General features: G+C 39.7%; 1 protein-coding gene across 3 annotated transcripts; it reads right to left on the bottom strand.

The window, feature by feature from the left end:
- Nucleotides 1–2,726: 2,726 nt before the first annotated feature.
- On the bottom strand, nt 2,727–23,938 carry elovl5 (ELOVL fatty acid elongase 5). Of its 3 annotated transcripts, XM_050070574.1 has the most exons (10): nt 23,845–23,914; nt 20,679–20,726; nt 20,500–20,599; nt 18,654–18,718; nt 18,091–18,278; nt 13,037–13,114; nt 12,223–12,394; nt 11,531–11,655; nt 9,445–9,579; nt 2,727–7,889 (listed from the first exon to the last, which is right to left on the bottom strand). In XM_050070574.1, exons 4-10 carry the CDS (start codon nt 18,709–18,711, stop codon nt 7,761–7,763), a joined length of 885 nt encoding a protein of 294 aa, XP_049926531.1. In that variant the 5' UTR covers nt 18,712–18,718; nt 20,500–20,599; nt 20,679–20,726; nt 23,845–23,914; the 3' UTR covers nt 2,727–7,760. The 3 variants fall into 3 exon arrangements, with proteins under 3 accessions (XP_049926531.1, XP_049926529.1, XP_049926530.1); XM_050070572.1 differs by lacking the exons at nt 20,500–20,599; nt 20,679–20,726 and having other exon boundaries at nt 23,845–23,938; XM_050070573.1 differs by lacking the exons at nt 20,500–20,599; nt 20,679–20,726 and having other exon boundaries at nt 23,796–23,937.
- Nucleotides 23,939–26,355: the final 2,417 nt, after the last annotated feature.

Raw genomic sequence — 26,355 nt, 5'->3', positions numbered from 1 at the left:
GACACACACGGGTATAATCCACGTATTACGTTTTCTGGGAACCCAGCGCGGACAGATCAAACAGGATTTGCAGAGAAAAAAAATAATGAATGTGAAAGTTGTATTGGATTAGACCAAAATGATTTGTGGCTTGTGGACTTTACTATAGTTGGTTTTTCAAAACATATTCCAAAGGAACTATAGTCCTGCAAATTCTCAATTAAAATGGCAGGTAAATCTATATCTGCTTTGTATGAGTTGATAGAGAAGGAGACAAACCAGACAGGTTGAGAAAGCAGGTTACAGGTACTCTCAGCCCTAAACCTCATATAAGATTCATGGTTTGTTTTTTCATCATACACTTACATACAGTGCAATCGGTAGTAACTAAACCGGTTATATACTCAAAGCCTCATTAAAGTCACACCCACTCATGTCTGTACATTAAATATGAAGCTAGAACCAACAGCTGGTTAGCTTAGCTTAGCATAAACACTGCAAACAGAGGGGAAAAAGCTTGGCTTTGTCTGAAGGTGACAACCAGCACCGCTAAAACACACTAATGTCAACTTTATATCTTGTTTGTTTAGTCTGTTAAAGCAGCCCAATTGTCAGAATAAAATGCTAGCATTGTACATTTCTGCAAACCACAGATATTTGTACATTTCATGGGTATGTTGAAGTTCAGACTACATGCGTATGAGCTAACTGTCTTATCAAGGGGAGGAGGGGATGGTGTGACACCAAGGTGAGAGCAGGCCACAAATCTGGGTGTTTTGCTGGGTTCAAATAGAGTTTATGTTTACCAAAACAGACCATATGAATGCCCATCTCTTGTAGTATTCACAGCCTCGTAACTGGAAATTTTTGAAGAGCTCCAATGTCACGACTTCATGTGCATGACTTACCATGTCATAAACATGAGCTTATGAGTTCCATTTGACATGTCAGGGCATTTCTGTTTGTAGTGACAAAACTTAAGCCGGAACATGATGTTTTCCGTGTCTAATTCACGTTATCCATGGTGTTGTCACATCATAAAACTGAAAATTGAATTGTAAAGAAATGTATTTATCCATGTATTTCCGTTTGCTTTTTGGTTCTGGGTCACAGAGCCAGCAGGCCAAGCAAAGCACCTCTCCCCAGCGACGCTTTCCAGCTCCTCCTGGGGGACCCAAGGTGTTGCCAGGCCAGATGTAATCCCTCCAGCATGTTCTGGATCTACCCAGGGGCCTCATACCAGTGGGACGTGCCCATATGTCAATATTCACTCTGGCAATTGGGTTGTTTAAAAAGTAAAGCTTTCACAAAGTGGTTTTACAGGGGTTTAAGTGCTTGCTTGACTATTTCTGGTTTGGGTGTAGTCACTTCCTCTAGTCTCCTCTGGTTGCCTGGCAACCCCCAAGGGACAACAAGACCATGGATTCCTTTTCCTGCACTCTATTTCTGTTACAGATTTACTCTTGCTTTACACTTGAAACGTGGGAGATGTTAGGAGTTGTCCAACACATCATTTACACAGAAATGAGTAAACTGACACATGCTTACTGCAATGCTGTTTTCAGGGGAAAACCTCCACACCCTCACCCCACCCTCTCTGTCTCCCTCAGGCCATGCCCTCTGAAAAATCAGTGAGTAAGGCATTGTTTGCATAGTGGCTGGCTGGCAGACACGCCAACAAAGCTCACAAACAGTTGCTCTGTCCTCCTGTCAAATGCGAGCTATGTGTGACACGCAGCATACCAGAGCATCACGTCTGCACACAGTGCTGATGAGGAACAAGAGGTCACACCACTTAAGTGGGAAGGACCTATAGGTGTATGTAAAGGAGGTGCTGTCTCAACATAGGTCGCTGGCTAGACATTGTGACAGGAGAGAGACAGCACAAATCACTGAACTACTTCAGTCAAAGCAGCTGTCAGGAGAGGAGCGGCTTTCTAAGAAAACATTTTTAGTAAAATTGGTTTCTTGTTGCTTGTACCTTTCTGTCTATCACCCAGGAAGCTCAGCAGCAGTTCACTGGCCCTGTGCTCCAACTCTGTCAAACTAAATTAACTAAACCTGATCCATATCAGGCTCACTTACTTTAGTTTACAGTTGAAACTGGACTATTAAAACCAAGAATACCAAACATTCCTTATTACAAAGCTTACAAAGAGTTGGAGCTGATATCAGCACTACGAAAACACAAAAACTGTGTTCTGCTCAGATAAGATTAATGTGTAACTGAGAAAGCAGTGGAGGTTTTTTCCCTTTTGTCATGTTTGGCCTCAACATCCTCGCTAACTTCTTCTACAGTCCACTTATCAATAGGCCAAGACAGGAATAAAGTTAACAGACAAAGGAGACAGCACATCAGTGTTTGTATATTTAACCAGTTTATGTGTCATTTTAAAGGGTTTTATGCCACTAATTCCTAAAATAATGATTCATAGCTTTTGGGCAGACGTTTGTTTGAATCACTGATATTATAATAAAACAGTATGCCAGAGTCTTGCCTGCCAATTTGCCAATTTGATCTGCTGTAGACTAGAAGCTCAAGAAAAGCATTTCCACCATCAGTGAAAGATGGTTGTTTACAAAGACTGGTAGCAACAAACCAAACCAGCAATGTAACAATACTGACATATCAACATAGGAAATGCTATCTATATGAATTATTAATATTTAATACAGGCTTGATCAAATGTCTGAAAATCCAACATTATTAAATTTGGAAAGTATTTGTCCTCTTCTTACTTTTTCCTCCACAGAAGCCCCTATACTGTGTATGATTTGTTTATTGCTGACGACATTTGGAAAAAAAAAGAAAGAAAAAAAAGAATAAACAATCTTACTTTACTATTTGAACTCTCAATATTTATTAAGACATATCATCACCTGAGAATATAACCAAAGTAGGAATGGATTTTACTAACCCATACCCACAACACACAGCATAGTTTTACTATTATGTAAATAAGTTATATAGTAATACACACAATGATGTTTTAAACAAATTTTGCAAATGAGGTAACGATTTATCACTTTATTAACTTAAGAGTCTTCCTACCTCTCAAATCTTAAACATTTTTTGTAAAAGTTTTGTTGATAGTTTAATTTCAAAAGCTTCTCTAAGCTAGTCTATATTACTTTGCTATGCTAAGCACAACTGCAGTTATGTCTTCTTTATTAGCTAGTTTGTTATTATTCATTAAAATTCAAAAGAGGAATTACAGCCCTGTGCTTTGACCTTGATGCTAACATTAGCAGTCTATGTGACTAGCAGGTTTTAAATTTACCATGTTAATCACTGTAGTTTAGTGTGTTAGCATGCTAATGCGCTCACAGTGACAATGCCAACATACTAATGATTAGCATTACTTTTACAGTCTATGCGATTAGTAGGTATAATGTTTACCATGTTAATCCCCCTGGTTAAGTGTGTTAGCATGCTAACATGCTCACAATGACAATGTTAACATGGTCATGATTAGCATTATCTTTACTGTCTAGGTGATTAGCAGGTATGTTTACCATGTTAGTCACCTTAGTTTAGTATGTTAGCATGCTAAGGCACTCATACTGAATGCTTATATGCTCATGATTAGCACATATATATATATATTTTTTGACCATGTTAATCACCTTAGTGTAAGCATGCTAACACGCTCAAAATAGGGTCATCCCTTTGTTTCCTGGGTTCTATGTTTCCCAGGTTCTATGTTCCCCACTTACCACCCAAAAAGTGTGTTTCCCAGGTTCTATGTTCCCCGCTCAACCAAAAAGGGTTCTATGTTTCCCGCTTGGTTGAGCGGGGAATATAGAACCCGGGAAACATAGAACCTTTTTTGCAGGGTTAAGTGGGGAACATAGAACCCGGGAAACATAGAACCCGGGAAACATAGATACGCTCCCCTCAAAATGACAATGCTTATATGCTCATGATTTGCACGTATACTGTTTACCATGTTAGTCACCTTAGTTTACTGTGTTAGCATACTAACATACTCACAATGACAATGCTAACATGCTCATGATTAGCAGGTATAATATACTGTGTTTATCACCTTAGTATAGCATGTTAGCATGCTAACATTTGCTAATTAGCAATAAACTGACTGACAAACCAACATTACCATCGAACGAGCAGCTAGCATGACTAGTAAATGTTTACACAAACCAGTAAATAAGTAGAACTAAAATACAAACATAATTTTAAGGCTCAATGAACTCTTAAATCTGTCACTGTGTAGATATTGTTAATCTTCAAGCTACATTATAGCATTTACATCATTTTCAAGGAAGGAAAACAAGTAGGTTTACAATCTCAGTTTGTTTTTAATGAGTGAGTAAAGCATGAGTCACAACATGTTAACCCAGATTTACCCCCAATTTCAGAAAATATATATATTTATTTTAACAGTCTATAAAATGTATGTAATTACATACATGCTTCCTTGGCCTTTACCAATCTAATGCTAATCCAGCCCTTAAACAGGCCTATAAACCCTGTTACCTTCAGCGCTGTGACCTTGTACAAAGGAGGAACTGTAACAGGGATGGCATGGAGCTGGATGAAACTAGACGTAATTCAATTTCTAAGTAGATATGGCTCATGCATGTTAAACAGGTTTTCTGTTTTTGGTAGACATCTGCAGATCCATCATGCAGACACAATGTGGCCATTGCATGTATTATTTAGAATTTAACAATCATTTCTGATGCAGTGAACATGAATCTAGGTCACCTATACATTTGAGCAACATGCTCATTGAGTGGTTAAGGCCATACAGTACCTCATTAAACTGATTCAGCATGGTAGAGCGGCGCAGCTGTGCTTAGCTGCGAGGGTATCAGATTTACAGAGTTCATAATTCAAACATCCTTGTAACTTTGTTTGCAATACCAGCATGTTCTGTGTAGGCCCTTGGCAATGGTTTAGGTTAAAGTACAATAACATAAACAAAAGGAGCACAAAGGAATAAATAGTTGAATTACTAGCCCTCTTTCTCCACCAAAAAACAAACAATTCATGCTCATGTCATGACTTTTGTTTTCACTCTAAAATAAAAGAGGGGAAAGGGAAATATGCTTGTTTGCTTTCTTGCTTAAGAAAGAACTAAATGGGAGGACTGACACCACTCATACAGCCAGTTAGTTTAGCTTGGCTTTGCATAAAGACAGGAAACGAGGGGAAACAGCTTGCCTGGTTCTGTCCAAATGCTAACAAAATCTAAAGTTAGCTTTAGAGGTATGGTTAGCAGATTTTGTTGCCTTTGGACAGAGCCATGCTGGCTGTTTGTTTCCAGTTCTCATGCTTAATTAAGTTCACCCAGCCTGTTCTCATTCCCAACTCATCAAACACCGCCATGTGATGACATGACGTTACATTATGTCAGTAACAACCGTACTGATTTTAAGCCAAACCATTATGTCTTTTTTCCCCGAACCTAACCACATGCTTTTGTTGCCTAAATTTAAGGAAGTAAATGTTGAACCGAGGTGTTAGCGGTACGGTGCAAGTTTATTTTGAAAAAGACTGCACGTGTGTAACGAGCAGAAACGCCTTCCCAGAATGTCCAAAACTGACGCAGGAGGGCACCTAGCACGTCATATTTTGCTGTTTACGTCTACTGACAAAGTGGCGGTACTTAATGAGGTGGGATTACATGGTTCACCAGCTGCTGGCTGAAGCTTAATTTCATGCAGACATGAAAGTGGTTGATCTTCTCATCTCATCTCATCAGCAAGAAAGCATACAAGCCCGTCTCCCACTATTCCTTTAATAGGATAAAAATCACTGTTGCATTAAGTATGTGTTAATTGTTAATTGTTCAGGACATTTGATATTTTCAAAAACAGAAACGTAAAGAGTCAGGCACAGGATTTGAACAGGAAGTTTGACACATATCAGTCTGAAATTGACCAACATGAATCTGGTGATAGCACACTGAGAAGATGAAAAATGCTACATTAGAAACAACTGGTCCAGAAGGCACCCTAATAATGCAAAGACTAAAAAACCCTATGTATTATTTGACAAAACAATTATATCACAAGGTAAATTTAGTAGCTGTTCTGGAGCTTTTGACCACATGACATGGGCTGCGTCCAAAATTATACACTATTTATTACATATCCAATATGTTTACTATGTTTACACAGTAGTATCTTTTCAGATGCACAGAGCTGTAATTACCACGTCACTTCCTGAGAGCCTCCCCGACAGACGGAGATGTGTAACCATGGTAACACGTGCCAACATCAGCTCTACTGACACCTGCAATAACTGACAACAAGCTAACAAACATCATGAGCTTTTCTTCTTCTTCACTAAGTTAACATTTTGTGCCTAGCAAAGTGAAATCTTATACATATGCTGTCTGTCAACGTCTGTTAAGTGCGCGGTCGTCACTACCGCATTGCATTTTGGGATATTTATGCCAGTATGGTGTCCAGTGTTTGCATACTATAATATTTAGCTGGAAACAGTATGCAAGTCATGTAGGCCACTATTGGTTTCAAACTAAGGTTTTGGACATACTGAAAAATCTCACATACTGTTTTAACATACTAACTAGCACGTAAGTGTGGAATTTCGGATGCAGCCATGATCTTTTTCAGGAGATAAGGTTTATACAGTTGTAGTCCACTGTAGATGTTTCACTTTAGGGACTTTACACGACAACTTGGCAAAGCCTATGTGTTGAGGAAGATCATGTGACAAATACAAATCTCTAGAGCATCTACTAAATGGACCTTGTGGTGAGATTAAGTGCTGTTTTCAGGTCAATAATGATCTTTAATTCTCAACTACATAGTAAAGTTTATCTGAATATTACATGTTTAAATACTTAGCACTGAATCATACAGTATGATAGTATTCACCTGATATCTAAATATTTACCAATAAGCAGCTATACTGCAGACCTAATGGTCATCGCCTTTTTTAATGCATTTAAATGAATTTAAGTTCTAATTGCATTTACTGGATTAAGCTACGGTAGATATTATAGCACAGTGTGAGAGGAGACAGATTTCTATAACATGGGGGATGTTAAGTAGAGTTTGTATTGTGCTCATAAAACACCACTGCCCTCTGACATTGTGTCTTAAAACAGGTTTAAATATGAATCCTGGTACACTATGCTTTGGTTATGCTTTGGTTGGATGGCTAAATATTCCAAATTGGAAACCCTGCTCTGCAAATATACAGCAAAACATCAGCTGTCGCAACCTGTCAATAAAAAACGCATTACAGGACTTGGCAAATTTAAGGATTATGCAACAGCACAGGCAGGAGTGAGATAAAGCTAGACACAACATGCGCTAGTTACACATTAAGGACCATAAGTGCCACGGTACTTTAATTGTCCCTTAGGTCACCGAAACAGAAATGTCATCGAGGGTGATGAAACCTTCAGCTGCCAACACACTCACTGCAGCTTTCATCTTTAGACCTTCTGTGTGTAAAGCATCACTGGATGAGTCAAAGTGTGTGTTTGTTTGCTGGTAGCAAGAAAGAGATTTTTTTTTTTACTTTGGAGTGAATTTCCTCTAGAGGGTTGGGGGAGGCAATATTGTGCAACCATACTACAATACTCTCCTATATTCATTTAATAATTAAATACCATGAGTAGGAACGTGTGCAAAAACATGGAAAGTCTCTGGATATATGTGGCTATGGCTTATTTCATCTCATGTGAGCGCTAAACTATTCTAGATAAGAAGATACTTAAACCTCCTAGCAGCATTAGCTAACACGCTACAGTGAGAATTGGGTGGCGGTTTCTCAAATGTCAATCCACCCTCAGCTTCTTGTGTGCGGTGCGGTCCATTGACGGCGTCCCATTTGCATGTCCATTTGTAGATGCAGGAGAGCCGTTCTGGTGCTCCTTCTTTAGAGAGCCACTGTGCTTCTTGTAAGTCTTGAAAGAGAGGCAGAGTTATTACACATCATGTTATTGCTGAAAATTAAATAAGGCTTCAAATTAAAAGTAATAACTAAAGTTTGTACTGTAAGGTAGTATGTTTGATGTAATGTCCTGATCAGCACAGAGCTTGGTCACAGTTCTTTAAAAACACAAATTTAAGGGCCCCTTATCAAAAGCTTTTATTGATGTTACTGAAAAAAAATACTTTGGCCAATATCATAAGATTTTTAAAAACATAATGGCCTTAAAACTCTTGTATTTGACAGGCTATAAACAACATAGACTATTTAACCGGCACAACATTTGTAGCACTTGTTTAGCGACCAGGAAACTCACAGACCAGTTGTATGCATTAAATCGTTTCACGTGATGCTACTCAGCCATTCAGATCTGTGCATTCTGATAAGCTTTGTGACTTAAGTCAGTGAGGTACACGCACATGGAAATAAGAGTCAGAGAAAAGTAATTTCACATGGCGTGCTCTAAAAAGTGGATAGTAGACGGAGAAAACAGAGGTTTGATTTAAGAATGGACAAAGTTTCACATTCATTTCATCCCCACGTTAAAAATTAACCAATTGACTATCAAACATATTATTTAACAAACACCAATGTTACTCAATTCCCTGCTAACAGCAACAGAACTGGCTCACCGAGCACAGCATTGTGTTTTATCCATGTAAAAACTAAAATGTACAATTTTATTTATAATACAATGAATAAAAATGGCTAGCTAAACTAGCTCCAAGCCTGTCGGTTTCTGACTGATGATGTATATCTTTAAAAATGGGTCACAAATATAAAGTTTAATTTTTAAAAAAAGTCTTAGTAATTTTCTTAAAGCAGCTGGGCACTGTAGCTTTCAGCAAACGTTACTCGAACAGGAGTGAATAATGCATTTGTTGGGGACTACTTTCAGCTGTGGATTAATACACATCTGGTGCTCTAGTGCAGTGATTCTGGGGTCAAGGGACGCCCAGGAGTCTGTGACACTCTGCCAGGGGGTCCATGAAGACCATGTTTTAAGATTCATCAGATAAACATGATATAAAACACATTTAGCTTCATAGTTAAATGCATAATATTCTTATTTTAAATCTAAAATAGCTCATAGATTACATTCTTATCCAACAAATCCATCAAATATTTCTTTCTGTTGTCAATGTCAACTTATTTTAAAGGACATTAGGGGGTCCCTGGTATATTTTCGATCTTGTCAGGGATCCTCGGCTGAGAAAAGATTGAGAACCTCTGGTCTGCTGAGTATTTACAGCAGCAGGAAGGTGTATTTGAGATCTACTCAAAATAAACTACAGTGCCAGTGTTCATCGGAATAAAGGAACATTTATGGATTTAAATATTTTTGTACAACAATGGAATAAGGTACCAAAGCTTTAGATACACAGACACTACTCCTACTACTTGTTAGTGGGAACAATTTCTTGTTAGTTTTTTGTCTTTTCATAGCATTTGCTGACAATAACAAAACACCACCAGACCTATCAATAGTACAAATTTATTATCCAATTAAAATGTTAAAATCAACTGACCTGAACGTAGAAGTTTGAGAAGAGGAAGATGAGTGTGACCATGTAACTTATTTGGAAGTACAGCCATCCCTTGGGGAAGCCGCAGGGCCATATGACCGCGCACATCGTCTGCGACATGGTTAGAAAGAACTGGATCTGTGGATGAAACATGACACGCACATGCAGACACACACAGGAGTGAGAAGGTGACACAGAGAGCCTATAGAAACTCCATATTGATCCAGAGCCTAAAATATCTTTTAATGGACGGTGAAAACGTCAGCACTGTATTAATGCTAAACAGGGTGCTGCAGAAAATAGTCCAAGAACACTTCGGGTATCTAAACAGCAACATCAGCTCAACAGTGTGAAGTGAATATGACAGTTATCACATACAAACCAGAGGCTAGAGACTGAAAATAAATTTTAATTCACCTTTTTCTTAATGGTTAAATACAGTAAGAAACAGTGGTGAAATTACTTAACTCAAGTACTGTACTTCAGTATAGTTTTTCCAAGGCAAATATTGTACTTTTACTCAACTACATTTATTTCCCAGCTGTAGTTACTAGTTGCTTTCAATGTTTCATTTTTTTTTTGGCAAAAGACATTATCTGTATTTTAAAATCCATTGTTAGTGCACAAATCTCCTTTTTGTAAAGTCACCCTAGTCTGCTAGTTGATTAAGTGAAAAGATCTGACCGTATGTTAAGAATATTTAAACCTACTTTCAATTCAGTTTCAGGTATTTTCTAAAACAGTTTCATTTTTCATAAACCTTATGCAGAAACCTCCTTCAATCTTTCTCGTTTCAGCACTACAGACTCTCCTTTTAAGAGCATTTTTTTTAAACAAACTGATTGAAAACTGGTTTAATTCAGTATTTTTCCTGCACTGACTGACTTCTTTTCACTTCTTTTAAGTTAATAAGATTTGTGTGACATATATATCCAGAATAGTCTTCATATTATTGGGGGTTTTTCAGATTAACTGTGCAACAGTATATTGGATAGTTTTTACTCCACCTCAACCATCTACAACTGTAAAAAATTAACAATAATCCTACAATATAACATTCTTGAGCGGGCACGATAACAGATTTCACTACATGATTATCGTGGCCATCTTCAACTTTGTTCACTGTGGGTTTTGTCGTCCTTGGCAAATGAATTACAAACAAAATACAAGTGTAGGGAGGCAGAGTGAGAGTCTGTAACCATAACTGTACAGAATCGAACAAAAAGAGCAATTACACTTAATGGATAGTGACAAGGCAACCAGATGGTGTTGGGGGAGGGAGACAAAGTGAGAACGGAAAGAAATTCTTTCAGAGGCGCTGGATTATTTTCACAATATTATCATATGTTCATTTCTAAAACTATATCAGTTTTTCCTTTTTGAATATTACAATTACTATCAATACCAGTATATATCAGAATCAGAATCCAAATTCAGCTGCAGGGCTTTAAACCAGACCCGAGAGACATGATCACATGACTCCAGTTTTAGCCTCTTTCCACTGACTCTCAGTATCTTTTACAATAGATTTTTAAGACTGATTACATTTAAGGCTCTTCATGGCCTCTCTCCCAGCTATATCTCTGATCTCTTAGAACCGTACACACCGGTACGTACTCTGAGATCCTCGGGCAGAGGTCTTTGTCTGTTTCCAGAGGCCTGACTGAAAGGGCCCCGAGGCTCTGGGACGATCTGCCAAAGAAAATGGTCTTGGTCGGTCGAGTCGGTGATCCCTTTTAAGTCGCCTCTTTAAACCTACTTTTATCAGAGAGCCTTTCCTGATTTGACTTAAGATTTAAGTTCCTTTGAACTGTCTTTTGTTTTCATGGTTTTATACACCAAAAGGTTTTTATCTGGTTTCCTTTAAAAGCTATCATTTGTCTGTTTTATTTCGTTGCCTTGCAAAGACTTTGTAACCCTGTTTTGAATCAGCCTTTTCTGCATAATGAATACCTTCATTTTTGATACTTTAAATACATTTTGCAGGCAATACTTTTATTATTTATTATCTATTATTGGTACTTTTACCTAAGTAGAAGATCTGAACACTTCTTCCACCACCAGAGAGGAAACTACAGGACGAACTCACCAGCTGAAACTGTGTGATGTACTTCTTCCACCAAAGGTACGGCCGGATGGCTGGGATGGCTGACAGGCCGTAGTAAGAATACATAACGACGTGGACGAAGCTGTTTAGGGAGGCGCCAAAGTATGCTGAAGAAACACAGATGGGAGACACGAGAGGTTATTCATCTACCTTGAGCAATAACTGACAGGCATTGAGGAGTGCAATGACCTTATAGGGAATTACTTTTCATTAGCCTGCTCTGTTTGGAGCCGTTACTGCAAAGTTTATGTAAAATCAATAGAATCCATTGACAGTATAGTAATACAGAAATAATATAGTGAGCCTCTGATGACAGATGAAATGTGTTTATGGATCAGAAATGTCTAATTAAATCTAAATCAATAGTAGAAGACACATTAACAGGGAGATTTCCAGTGTAAGAAAACAGACGACTCGCAGGCTGCCGTGCTGTTTTCTGCACAGCTTAAATAGAAAAGCAACAAAAAGTATGTTCCACAGAGCGGCAGCGTTCAGGTCAATAAGTGTCACTTAGTGTCCTTTAAGGCTTTGTGGGGGAAACTGGCTGTTTTCAGGGCTAATGGGTTTAACATTAGAGCACTTGAATTATTTAGCTGGCTTTGGGGCCAAATGGTAAATGTGGTTACTGGAGTGATCTGAGTCACTGGAGGGCGAAGTTGTGTTAAAACACTCACAGTGGCCGCAGGGTACCCAGTTCATAACGAACCACCAGATATTCAGCATGCTAGCGTGGTGGTAGATGTGAAGAAACGTGATCTGGTGGTTATTCTTTCGTAGTATGAAGAAGAAGGTGTCCATGAACTCGATGAGCTTGGAGAAGTAGTACCACCACAGGACATTTATGATCTGAGAGGAGAGGCAGCAAAAAAAAAAAAAAGGTTAAAGATAAACAACAAAGAGAAGACAGAGACGGCAAATCAGAAAAAAATACAGTGCAAAAGTTCCTTGAAATTCCAGCACATTCTGTTTATCATACAAGGTGATTAAGCGCACATCTGTCCCGAAGGCCCTTGAAAGTTCGGGATGAATCATAAAGCAATTTAACTATCAGTAGCAGTGACACAGTAATAAAATGTTTTATTTAATCACAGCAGAACTGCAACGCCATGCACATTTCACCGGGAACCTTGTTTTCACCTCGACCGCAGAGCTCAGTGGGGCAACTGAAGAGAGTCATCATGATGACACGAGTCAGATTAAATTGACTCCCTGTCTCTGCAGCTTATCCGCTGGGATTTAAAGGTACTCACCAATAGAAATCAGAGCAAAGAAAAAACACACATTGTGCCTACTGTTATATCTATTATAGCTGTACTACAGTAGTTGGTGTTTGTACCCTCAGGCCTTACATATGGTTTACAATATAAATAAACAGCAGGAAATAATATACTTTGTAATAGCCTTAAATGACATCAAACCTGTGGCCAAATGAAAATGAAATCCCCAGTAATGAACATAAAAAGGCTGCACAGTATAAATCAGACTCACCTTATTATCCACTTCCTGTGCACTGTGAGTGTCCTGGCAGTAGAAGTTGTAGCCACCGTGCCACACGGCGGTAACAAGCTGAGAGAAAAAAGACATACTTGATTAACTCCCTGAATATGTAGCACACACAGGCCCTGCAGTGCACATGTAAAAACTAACTTTTGAAATGTGACTTTCCCTTCCCTACATGTGATACATACAAACAAATGCAAAGACATATTGCAAGTCAGATACCACATTTGGTCCCATATCTGTTTCAGGTTGTGGTGACCGACCCAGATAAATTAGCTTCCAATACACTCTGTGATAACATCATGCTATAAAATGACCTGGGGACCATTAAACATCAATTCATGCAGTATGTTTCAGTAACACAACAACACTTTGAATTAATTACAGCTTAAAGGAATACTTCACTCACAGAATGACCATTTGAATATCAAACACTCACCCCTGTTACACTGAATTTGTGAGGAAAACTTTGACTTTCTTGCAAGCCTCCATGGTGAACGAAGAATCCAAAAACTGAAAATTCTTGATGAGTAAAAGGGGCTGCGTTTATTAACAGCAAAACTAGATCCAAAAATCCTTTTACAAACTCTCTCACACAACTCTTACATTCCATCGAGCAAAGTTTAAAAGCACATGCTGGCCCAGGCGTGGGACTATTTATGTGGGAGTGTTTTAAATATAAGGTTTTCGTAAAAATGCACGTGTTTGGGAGGCACTGGGCATTCGACTGGATGCATGAGACTTGGATTACACTGCACGAGTTGTGTAAGAGTTCGTAAAAGGATGTTTTTAAAATAAACGTGGACCCCCTTTACACCAGTATATCAATACTTTTCTCCTTTTTTGGATTCTTCGTTCACCATGCAAGAAAAACATGCATTTTCTTTATAAATTCAACACAACACAGGGTGAGTAACTGATAGCTAAATAATCATTTTGTGGGTGAGGTAAAAACATGTTGAGCTCACCCTGTAACAAAAATATAGTGCATTATATGATAATTAATGGTCCTCATGTCATTTTTATGTTATCACAGAGCATACTGGAAGCTAATTAATCTAGTTATTCAAACATTTTACAGACAGGTGGACTAAGAAAAGTGCAAATACAGGAATTTCTATTTGAAATACTAGTCTAACTTTGCATAACTGTGCAGTGACTACAAATGTTCCCTACACTTTTCTATATTAAAGTGGCACTTCAATGATTTATCCATAATGTTTTGGAAATTGAGAGACAGATTTTAAAATAAAGATCAGGACAGCACTCCAATTTGAATTTCTAATATTGCCACACAGACGTTTTGGGCAAGACACCTCTCTTCAGCAGAGAGACAGATTTTAAAATGATTGCTAAAATTGATCCCACACTCTCAATAAGGCAACTCAATTACGTATTCCATTTATTTGTTGGGAAACATGTACCTTAGTTAGCCTGAAGCTAATTTTTATCTGCAGTCTGTTCACAATTACAACATGCAGCAAAGTAGACAGACATTACATCACACACCATGCCAGTGAGACATGTATTTAGGACAAGCAATTATATTAATTAAAAACATGGATATTAGCATCCATAGTTAGACTGTCCCTGCTTGAACTCCAGATTGTAACACAGACTGTAAGCTGAGAAGTACTTCCTGTGACAAGTAAACTAATTTGTGTGTGTAAAATCAGTGTTATGCCCCTTTAAATAATAATTATTCAAATGTAAGTAGATGGCTTGGCTTAATGCTGATTCATCAAATCAATACAGATGCACTGTCTTTGTCTGCTGCTGTAAAAGGCTTCACTAACTAACCTCAGAGCCAAGAAACTGCCACCAGTTAAAAACCAGCTACAGAATGAAGTATTATTATCATGAGCACACAGACATTCGCCACCCTCTAGGTTGATATATTGCCCTGATCCTTTCTTCAAGCCTACAGCAGCATTAGTCAGCCTATAAATAAACAAAATTAATCACAATCACATTTAATCACAATCATTATGGGACGAACCCTGCGCCCTGGAAAGTTGACAGGAACAAAACTGCCCTGTACTTTGATTCACATCAGGTGGCATTGATTTTGGACTGCCAAAAGTTCACCCCACGGCCGGGGCATTGTCAGAGTACAGGGTTTAATGAATCACACAGCCAACAGTCTGCTGGGGCCTTACGCAATGCAGACAGAGAGACAAGAAGCTTGTTCTGCCAGCTGGATGGGGAAGAGAGTACATACACTTTAGACTTACACGTACACAAAACCGCTTAGTCTGGTTCTGAGCTCCTCGTGTTCACAGGTACACAAAGTGACAGACGTGTTCACTGTGATAAGTAAAGTCTGGCTACTATTGCAACAACCTAAACTTGCATATTCAGCTCAGACAGTGACGCCTTGCACAATAATCCACGTTTGTTTACATCAGTGAATCTATCAATTTCAGATATTTTGTCAGCTGTTTATCAAAAGCAGTTTTCCAGAAAACAATAGGGGGCTGTGCTGATGTCTGCCAAGGCGTATGAGGGATTTGATGGCTGAAACAATGAGCCTGTCAGCGTCCAGCTGCGTCCCTCTCACTCCCTGATAGCATTGTCTGTAATGGAAGCTTTCAGTGAGAGATGCCAACAGGCCCGAGTCTGATCAGAGTCAAGTGTTGAAGAAACAGTTCAACATTTTGGCTGAAAGTTACGAAAGATATGAGAAAGGTATCTTCTCACATATATAAATCTACAGCTATGTTAGCTTGGCAAGAAAACATGGTGTATAGTTGTATAACAAGATATAAAGCTCAGCGTAAGTTCAATCAGGTAGACTTTCTTCATGCTTTCTCCATTCACAATTTTCTCTTTATCCCACTCCCACCACTTCCACCAATCAGCTGACTATGGGTGTTTCCTCTCCTGGTTAGCCAATCAAACTTTGCCACGATCTCCTTCAGCCATTCATATCGCTGCTGCCAAACTTTGAATCTGTTCCCCTCTCTGCTACTGACAGCTCTCATTTTAGGTGGAATCATTGCACCCTCCTCCACCCCATTCACCTCCAGTCACCTTATCCAGAGCCCAGGACAAACTTATCAAAGCCCAGTCCTCTTAACATCCAGATCCTCAGCTCCCTCCTCATCTCATCTCATCACCACCATTACCACCACCAGCATCTAGACTCCATAGAGGCGGGGGATCCTAATCTACTACGTCTTTACCACCCTCCTGGAATAGATGACATCATGATGGGGTAAATAAATATTCTTTTCTCTCAGAACAAGACTCTCCTGATTGAACGATTGTTAAAGAAGTATTTCATTGCAGGAAAGATGGTCTCTTCATAAAACTAAGCTGTCTATGCAGCAGAAGTACCCAAATACTTTTAAAATTGGTGCTACATGACCACAGAAAACAGAGTAAAATGGCTGTGGCATTAGCTTTTGCTCAAGAGGTAGAAAACCTACAACTACCAGAATGCACTGCGCCGCACCAGACCAATAAACAGTTTCATTGGTGGGTGACGTACTAGGAGCTTGTCTAGTTTGACAGAGGAAACAATATGGCAGCCGGCTGGTAACAAACAATCTGGGATTACAGTGAAAGGGTAAGCTAAAGTATGTTTCTGAAAACATTTTATGTGAGAAATAGGCAACGCAGTAACAGAATCTTGGTTTACATTTGATCATATGGCCTAGTTCACCGATTAAAGTTTGGTCTGAGTCCACTTCTATACTCTTTGTGTCCATGGTGGCAGGCATACAAAAATGCATTGGTACAATCTGTAGCAGCAGCCCCAGAGACAGCAAAAATCCACTGAATGTTTCACATCATCCAATGGAGATGAGAGAGGAGCAGGGAAATCTGGCCACTGGTAAAATGAAGTTCACCATAGTTCATTTACACATACTTTCTACCTTGTTGGTACAAATCTAGTTTAAAAGCAGCAAAGTGTCCCTTTATTTAAGGCCCTTTCCTACTGGACAAAAATCCCTTTAACACCCACTAAGATCTGTCATTTGTATTTACAGGGGAAAGGTTACAATTGGCTGTGTGGTAGTCACAGATATTTACCGGCTCTGATGTGGACACGTTATTTTTAGCCCTTTGCCTGCATGATGCAATGACGGGTTGCCACAAAGTACCATTCGTATCCATTCAAGCAGTGCTCAAGCATGGTTCAAAATTTAGTTGGCCCCGAGACTGAGAGAGAAAGTGAAATAAGTAACAGATATAAAAAAGAAGTAACCACCGTTACATTTTCACTGGCCTCCGTGCCGCTTTCTAATGTTTACTACCCTTGTTTTCCAGCTGGCTGTGACATCAAACGTCACACACCAGAAATAAAAAGGGTGTTCGTGAGCTTTAGGGGTGCTGGTAGAAATATTTTGTTACCTTTGGACAGAGCTAAGCTAGCTGTTTGCCCCTGCCTCCAGTCTTAATGCTATGCTAAGCTAATCAGCTAATGGCTATAGTTTTAAATTTAATGTACACATATGAGAGTGGTATCAATCTTGTCCTCTAACTCTGGCAAGAAAGTAAATAAGTGTAATTTCCAAAATGCATGCTGCCCTCTGTGCGATGATACAGTTTGTAGGTGGAGTTCAGTGGGAAGAAAATAGTTCCTACATGAAACTGCTCACAACAAGGTTTGTGGATTTTCTTGAGTAACCAAGCCATGGTTTCTGGAAAGAGACATTGCTGTTGAGTTTTTCAAATGTATTTTTTTGGCGCTTTGAGCACCACAAATTGAGTGCCATCTAGTAGTGCCATTATATTCGATAGAAGGCAGACATCTCTATGGCTGTTATCTCCAACACTTGGCAGCTCAAACTAAAACAATCTAGATTAATAAACAGCACTACAGGTAAGAGGAAGACTATACTTTTTTTCATTTGGGGACAAACTGTCCCTTTAAAGTATTCCTTTAATTGGTCATAGTTGGACACTAGAGTTTTTAGTGAGGATGTGGCTCAGGTTCAGGTCCTTTTTTTTGCCCTTTATAATCTGCATGTGTGACATTGCAGTGATTGCGTTAGCCTACTTCAACACGTCTCAGTGCGGCGCAGCCTGTTTACCTCATAGAACATGTAGAAGGACAAGAGTGTGAGGCCCAGATTGTAGAGCACCAGGAGGCCTCTGCAGGAGTACGGCTGTCTGTGTTTCATGTACTTGGGCCCCATCCACACGATTAGAAGGTACATGACTGTGAGTGCAAAGGTTGGTGGGTAGTTGTCGAGCAGCAGCCATCCCCGCACCCTCTGATCTGAAATATGGAGATAAAGAGTTCGGTTTTCACCTCCGATAAGGTGGCCTCACTGGTAACAGCACATGAACTTGAGAAGTGAAAAGCAGCGGTGGTGCACGCTAAGGAATGTTTGCTTAACACCTAGAAAGGTTAGTAGCAAGAAGGTGAAAAACCCCAGCTGGCTTCTTATGCAAGTTCAGGCAATGTGTACAGCATGTAATGAACGACTTGGGTCAAAGGCTTTAGGTAATGGTTATTTCAACTGCTACCTTCTGTTATTCTGTTAACTGTAATACTCTGCAGAGCTTTTACAGCATGTGCAACATGTTGGTAGACACACACATCAGAGACGACAACAGATTTTACATCAGCAACTAAGACAACTTGACTTACCCCTGGGGCCCATCCATGACTCTAAGTATGTGTTTAGTTTATGATTGAAGGTCTCCATTTGTCACCTGGAAACAGAAAGAACAATAATTTCAAGCAGCATGACTACTGTTTTTTTTTCCTCTGGCCATTTCAGGGTGGGAAACTACAAAAAAATTAACCTTGCACACATGACTGACATATTGTGCACCTTTTCAAGATGATATGGTGAAAATATTAGCAAACACTTGCCTATTTATACATCCAGCAGCAACTCTGTCTCCTATAAATGACATTTGTATGTTACTAACCTGCTTTCTTAATTATGTTGTTGTGGCAATGTAGCCACTGCCTGAATTATGTTGTTAGACACATTTTTTGTCAGGTAATAAAACGTTGCATTCATCTTTTGCATAAACTTAGTAAAGAGGTGTTTGGGGGACATTGCGGGTGTACAAAGTGCACGACCTTGACACTAGAACTTTGGGTTCAGATGCTGACTCATGTCTTAGGTTTAGGCAACAAATGCACTGTGGTTAAGGTTAGGGAAAGATCATGATTGCTTATTATGGCTGAACACAACTGAAATATGTTTCCAGTGAACATTTTGCTGTAATGTTCAGTATCAACATTTTTGCAGCTTGACAGATGGTTCCTCATTATGTTAATAGAAAACATAAATCCCTCAGCTTTACATTTCCCACAAAGCACACCTACTGTTTCAAATTAGTTGTACATGAATGTAATTTCTAGGAGACAGGGCTGCTGGCGAACACAGAACAACATTATTAAGTCGAATACTCATTCTTCTTTTAGCCCAGTTTTGGTCTCCACCAACTCTTGATGGGAATATCTGACTCTTTATCTGCTAATTGCACTATTTACCAGCTTTGTCCATCATGTGGAGCTGAGCAGGTAGCGTACAGTGAGTTTTTCAAAGCTCTTTTTTTGGGTTGGAAACAACGGCTAGCAACACTGATGAGAGTGACAAAAGTTTTAGGCTGTAAAACCAAAACAATGAGGTGAAAGACACTAAAACGCTCTTTCAGCTTCTGGGGAACTGCAGACTGTCTGTGTTTGTCACCAGGAGTGACATATTTTACATTACCCATTTTTTGTAGAAAAGTATTGATTAGTGCAGCTTCAAGTATGATAAGCTTAATTAATCTGGCTAAATGAGGGCTCGAGGGCGAAGTGATCATGACAACATTCTTCTGTAAATTCTGATTAACTCTATGCAGTATTAAAAAATACATACATAAATAAAACTTGTCCATTTTGATACATATCCATCATGTCTAGGGCTGGACAATATGGAAAAAATGAAATATTTTTGACAATATCATCAGTAATGAGAATATAATGACTAAGTAGGTAAAGTCAGACAATAAAACAGCTAGAACAGTCTGGTCAGTTCAGAAAATTACATCACCTTGCTGTAATGCAGCCTTTAAAATCAGGACAAGACCACATGTACGATTTTACAATATCCAAAGTCTAAGACAACACAGTCACAATTTAGATATAATATGGATATACCGGCCAGCCCTATTGTGTCTGTTGTAAATGTCTGTTTGTGCTCCAGCCTCCCCACTCACACTCTCTAATACATCTCACACCCCAATAACTGATCTTCCACACCGCTGTGGTTTCAAACAACAGATCAAATGTGTCTGTAAAACAAGCAGCCAGCAGGCAGGTGCGTCCGGACGATAACCAGACGTTTGTGTAGTGATTCTCTGGCTTTTAAATTGTTGAAGGTCATGAAATGTGTAGATTTATTACCACTAATGTACTCCAGGTTTTTAATAATTGCATAACCTTGTCTGGCACAGGCAGCGCTGCTACAATTTACTTTTACAAAACGCACCTCTAAATCTTTGTGCATGCTCTCTTGCCTTAGCTGTCAAGTTATGTTGGTGCTTGATCGGTCTGTCCTTGGTTATGGATTCAAACAGCTGCCCGTGGATCTGTCAGGGACAGTTGAAAATTGCAGTTTATCTCTGTAAGAGTTAAGCACTTTTTCCATAAACAGTATATGTGATTTACCATGTAATATCAGACTCCACTGCTCTGCTTGTGACAGTCAGATCAACCCTGTGATATAAAGCAGACAGCTGTATGAATGTCTGGATATTCACAGCTGGGTCTTTTTTCTTATACAAAGAAGTTTTATTAGCGAGTCTGTTCTCAAGTCCACCCCCTTCTAATGTATCGTCAAACTGCAGGAAACATGTAAGTTACACAGTCGAGTTCCTACCCCTCCTTTATATCATACTTTGTACTAGTATTGATGTAGCTTTTGCACACAACACCTTACAGCTCTGGAACAACCACCCTTTACAGAAAAATCTCATATAAAATTGTGACATCATTCACATTGCTGAGCAAATGCAAACCCCTGCAGCTGATTTTCACACTGTAAACCTGTTAACTCAGGCACACACTCTTTATTCAGTATCACCCTAGATGTATTTGCACAATCCTGCCTTCATACTGTTTGCTGTATCACTTCAGGCTTTGCACAAAACGCGTCCTCGCAGCCGCAGAATTTCTTTATTTCCACTGACGTGTGTCCAAGCTATACATTTAATCCAGTCCAGTTACGTCAAAGACTGCTGCACCACTGGTTTTCACACCTGCGTCTACTGCTGGTAGACTATATATACTGTATGTCTTCCTTCCATAATGCCTCCTTCATGTCATCACCCTTTATCCTCACACAAAGACCTCCGAACAAAACCTATTATAATATGATAAACAAATCTAATTTACCCTGCAGATGATTACAATAGCTTGGCTCCAGTCAGATTTGTGTACATCTGAGGTGAAGGTAAAGCAGCTTTACAGGCTAACAGAACACCCTTGGACATTAACAGACAGAAACGTGAGTCCATCTATCAAATTTAGCTAAAGCATCTCAATTCAATCTGCTCACAGCGCTTATATGAAGTCATATGATATTGAAATATGACTAAGAGAACTGAGGGGACACCCCTGTGACTTTGTTTACATGCATCCAATGCATTTATTTTAATTCCTATAGAGGCGTATTCACTTAAAGCCTGTGAATGGCCGTATTCATGTGAGTTGCAACATGCCACACAGGAAACATACGTAAACATGTACAGCGTAATGAGAGTATTTTCAAGAAAACGCCCTTGTAAACAACATGTATACCATCTTTCCAAGGAATTTATGCACAGGGAGCCTATGTAAAGTCAAAACTTCCGCTCTGCATGCAACAAACAAGCACATTACTGATAGCTGCATTTGTCTATAATCACTTGTCTACAGGAATCAAATATGGCTTATTCTGGTCAACCTCAGCGCACTAATATCCGGGCTCTGATTATCAGAGATGCATTAGGCCGCACCAAAACACGATAATCTGCAGGGCCTTAATCAGAGCATGATGAGCCACAACAGGAAAGCATGTTAGCAGCCAGTCAGTGAGTCTTTGCTAGCTAAGTGTTGGAAGTGATGCAAAATATATCTAAACAATCAAAGGAGGAGCTTGAGAAACACTAATGCATCATCTGGACTTTGGTCGGAACAAGCGGTTTCATCACTGCAGCTGATAATGATTTATTCAATCAGTCTAATATACTGTAAGAGTTGGGGTTGGGCGATATGACTGTATAAACAACAATATAAAAATGTCATCATAGAAGGTAGCAAAGTCAAGGCGGCTCTCCCTTTAAACTATCTGACTGTATTGTGGCCGATACTGCAAATAAATTAGCAGTCATTTTGGATTACTACATGATGATGATGTACCTGTATTTGAGGCGAACTGAGGATGAGTTTATCCAGAATTACAAAGAGAAATAAATAAATAATATCATATTGCACTACCCAGAATAATCAGGCCGTAATTGAATGTTAAAATGAAAAGGTGTACTGAAAAAGTAAACTGGATGTTGACATTACAATTGGATATTGTGAAATGGCAATTTGAGTTTTAACGCCTGAAATAGAAAACAGAAAAGCTGAAATCGAAATGCTAACATTCAAAGTTTTGATCTCAGATTTGTAACGTAAAATAAAAAAGGGAAAACAAAAACCTATATAAGAAAATTGGAGAGAAAATGTACTATTAAGATGTATAATTTTCTCTTTTTTAGCCCCATATCCTTTTCTTCCTTTGGCATTTATATAGATAGATAGATAGATAGATAGATAGATAGATAGATAGATAGATAGATGATGTATCTATACAGTAAACTTTCCTGTATCCATATGATATACTGATATAAAATTAGTCAACATATAATAATAGAAGATTTTAAGAGAAGATTTTGTGTGTATTGCTTACCCCTAGTTAGTGGATAGATAGATAGATAGATAGATAGATAGTCTAAATCTAGTGTATACTGCATGTTGCATTGCTGTGGCCAGGTACCTTACTTTAATTGCCTAAATGTGTATGCATGTAATACACAGCTCAACAGAGATCAATAATAAGACATTGGCAAGGATAAATAACACTACAATGTATGGTATTTATATTTGAATGGCTCTCCAGAAACAACAGTTTGTGCATATAATCATCCAGACATGCAAAACTACAAATCACAGCCACTCCTGAAAGGCAACACGGAAAAGTTTTGACGGGGAGGAACACCAGGAAGTTTGACAACTATCTGTCACAGCTGCAGAAGTAGCTAACATATATGCTGCAGTGTTGGTCTGTCTGTGTCTGTAAAGTAGGTATTATAGCCTCATGCAGCACTGTGAATGCATGGCAAATTAACTATGGCACTACACCCGCGTCCTGCCGCTTGTTTGCACCACATTATTAGCACTATATAGGCCGACTAGTAATTTTCCATCGGGGTCACACGTGTAATATAAACGGCACTTTACGCACCGACTGTACTCCACGGTATAAAACAGCAGCCCGGTGTCCACTTCAGCTGGGAACGCTGAGCTGTTGACGGCGGTTATCTCATTACATCATCCTCTAATTTTATAACTCAAACTTCCACAGAGGAATTAATTAAAAAACAAACCGGATCGCATCCTGTCGATCGCATCCAGGCTACAGTAACAGTAGAGGTCACCGCTTCAGCATCACCCAAACTCATCGCGTAAATTCAGACGCCATGCGCGCTGCAACCATTTCCCTTTCTTTAAAAAATATAATAATACAGAAAGCCTCACCATGAGCGAAATGTGGAGTGCAGATGAAGAGATGCAGCTGTGTGCGTACCTTGAGAGGCGGGGGAGAGAAAGCGACTGTGTAACCTTGGCTGGCTGGCCGGTGTGAGCACAATGTGCAGCCTTGTCGCTCAGTGGAAAATAGTGGGAGGAACACGCAGACTGGCCCATTGCCCTGCAGGCTGCAGGAGGGTTACAGCCAGGAGGTGACCCGGTGTGTTGCAACCACACAGAGTCAAAAAGATGACATCAGGGCTATCTCTAGGTTGCACTTATGTATTTTATTAGGCTTCCTGTGAATTGTTAACTTGACGAGACGTGTAAAGGCTGTAAAACTGCGGGGTGCGTAAGGATACAGTAAGGTCGGCTGGAACTTTTTTTTTTTTTTTTTTTTTTTTTTTACATTTTCCCCAATAATTTAGAAAAAAAAAGGCCTAAATATTGATGTTGTGTAGTACTTTTTAAGGCCTACTTATGTAAAAGTAGCAATACCACAGTGCAGGGGCGTAAATATAGACAGTGCAGGCAGGGCGGGTGCACTGGGGCCCATGGGCTGAGGGAACCCATGGAGAGCTCCAACAATATGTGGGGGCAGAAAACCCCACGCAACCCATGCAAGTAACTCAGATCACCACCAGTTCTTCCTTTGCTGACTGCAACAAATACCAGAAAAAATAAATCCACACTCAATTATAAATAGATTAAAAAAAGTAAACAATATAGATAAAAATATGAAGGGAATATATACACAAAAGGGAATATAATTAAGGCAGCAAGAAACTGTAGTGCAAACATTGTATGTGCAAAGTCATGTGCAGACTGTGTACTTAAACTGCAGATGTGTAAACATGGTCATTTTGGCCGACATGCCAAACTTCCTCAGCTTCGTCAGAAAGTACAGCCGCTGTTGAGCTTTCTTGACCAGCTGTGTGGTGTTGAGTGTCCAGGCGAGGTCCTCACTGATGTAGACGCCCAGGTATTTGAAGCTGCTCACCCTCTCTACTTCAAGCTCCCAGATGAACAGTGACCGATGAGGTCTCCTCTCCCTCCTCACGTCCACTATCATCTCCTTCGTCTTGTACGTACCTGCCGCTTCGTCCCCGCCAGTGATGCGTCCTATCACTGCGGTGTTGTCTGCGAACTTCAGGATGATGTTGTCCTTGTGGGAGGCGACACAGTCATGGGTTAACAGGGTGTACAGGATGGGGCTGAAGACACATCCCTGTGGGGTGCTAATGTTCGTAATGATGCTGGCTGGAGTCTGCCAGCCAGAAAGTCTAGGAGCCAGTCACAGAGGGAGGGGTGTAGACCAAGTGTAGACAGTTTGTGGGAGAGTTGTTATTTTCCAGATGGGAGAGGGAATGATGGAGGACAGTGGCGATGGCGTCTGAGGTGGACCTGTTGGGCCAGTAGGCGTACTGCAGGGGGTCCAGGGGGTCCGGTATGCTGTTCTGAATGTGGCCCAGCACCACTCTCTCAAAACACTCCATGATGATTGGAGTGAGTGCTACTGGCCTGTAATCATTCAGACAGGTGGGGGGGCTCTTCTTGGGAAGGGGGACAATGGTTGTGGTCTTGAAGCAGGTGGGAATGGTGCACTGGCTGAGGGAAAGGTTGAAGATGGGGGTGAGAACATCAGCAGGCTTGTTTGCACATGCTCTGAGGGCATGCCTAGGGATGTTGTCTGGTCCTGCTGCTTTGCCGGGGTTGATTTTCCTCAGAAAGGCTTGGTCATTCCCAAAAAATGTGAAGACATCACCATTTTAACCAGTTAAGGGTTTATCATAACCAAATCGAAATGATAAAATGTTACAACAAAGTTGCAGACATGATTTAATGAAGAGCTGTACACAGAGCTACCCCCGACCCTCTGGGGGCCATGGGCAAAAAAATTTAATCTAGGACCCCCTCTTTCCTTACCCAGCCAATCAGCCCATAATGTCAACTTTCTGTGTTCATCTCATGAACCAAAAGCTAAACTAAACACTAAAATAACTTTAATATTATAACTATCAGTTAAAAAAGTAACAACAGCAGCAACCCAGGCACTGAAAAAAAGTGTCTCTTTGAGTCACAACACAGTGGTTAGTATAAATGGTGATAACAGTGCACCTTTCAGTCTCTCCTTACCTTATCGATTCCGTCTATCCCACGCAATGACTGTATATAAAGATAAATGACGCATCGCCACTTCCTCCTACTGTACACAAATAAGGCCAAAATATCTTGCGCTGGTGATGTAATTTGGAGCCAGAGTCTGCGCAGTTACAATTCTCATGGTATTGATTTCCCGCCATCTGACCAGTTAGATATACTCTGGATCAAAGGCACTGCTAGCAAGCAAACGGACTGGCATGCACAGCTGTCAGTCACGACATCGATCCTCATTTTATAGCATCAAATAACTACTTAAAACCAACCTTATCAGAAAAACTGCACACTTGAACAAACATCAGCGTGATAATAACTACCGGGGAGTGATAAAGATATTTTGGCTTCACTTTTGAACAACTGATGTCATCCATCTTTATTATACAGCCTGTGGTCCCTCACTGAGCAGCGT

This window comes from Epinephelus moara, chromosome 19 (assembly GCF_006386435.1).
Source record: "Epinephelus moara isolate mb chromosome 19, YSFRI_EMoa_1.0, whole genome shotgun sequence".
Classification (NCBI taxonomy): domain Eukaryota; kingdom Metazoa; phylum Chordata; class Actinopteri; order Perciformes; family Serranidae; genus Epinephelus; species Epinephelus moara.
Note: the sequence above shows the minus strand (reverse complement) of the source record. Positions and strands in the feature narration are given on the sequence as shown.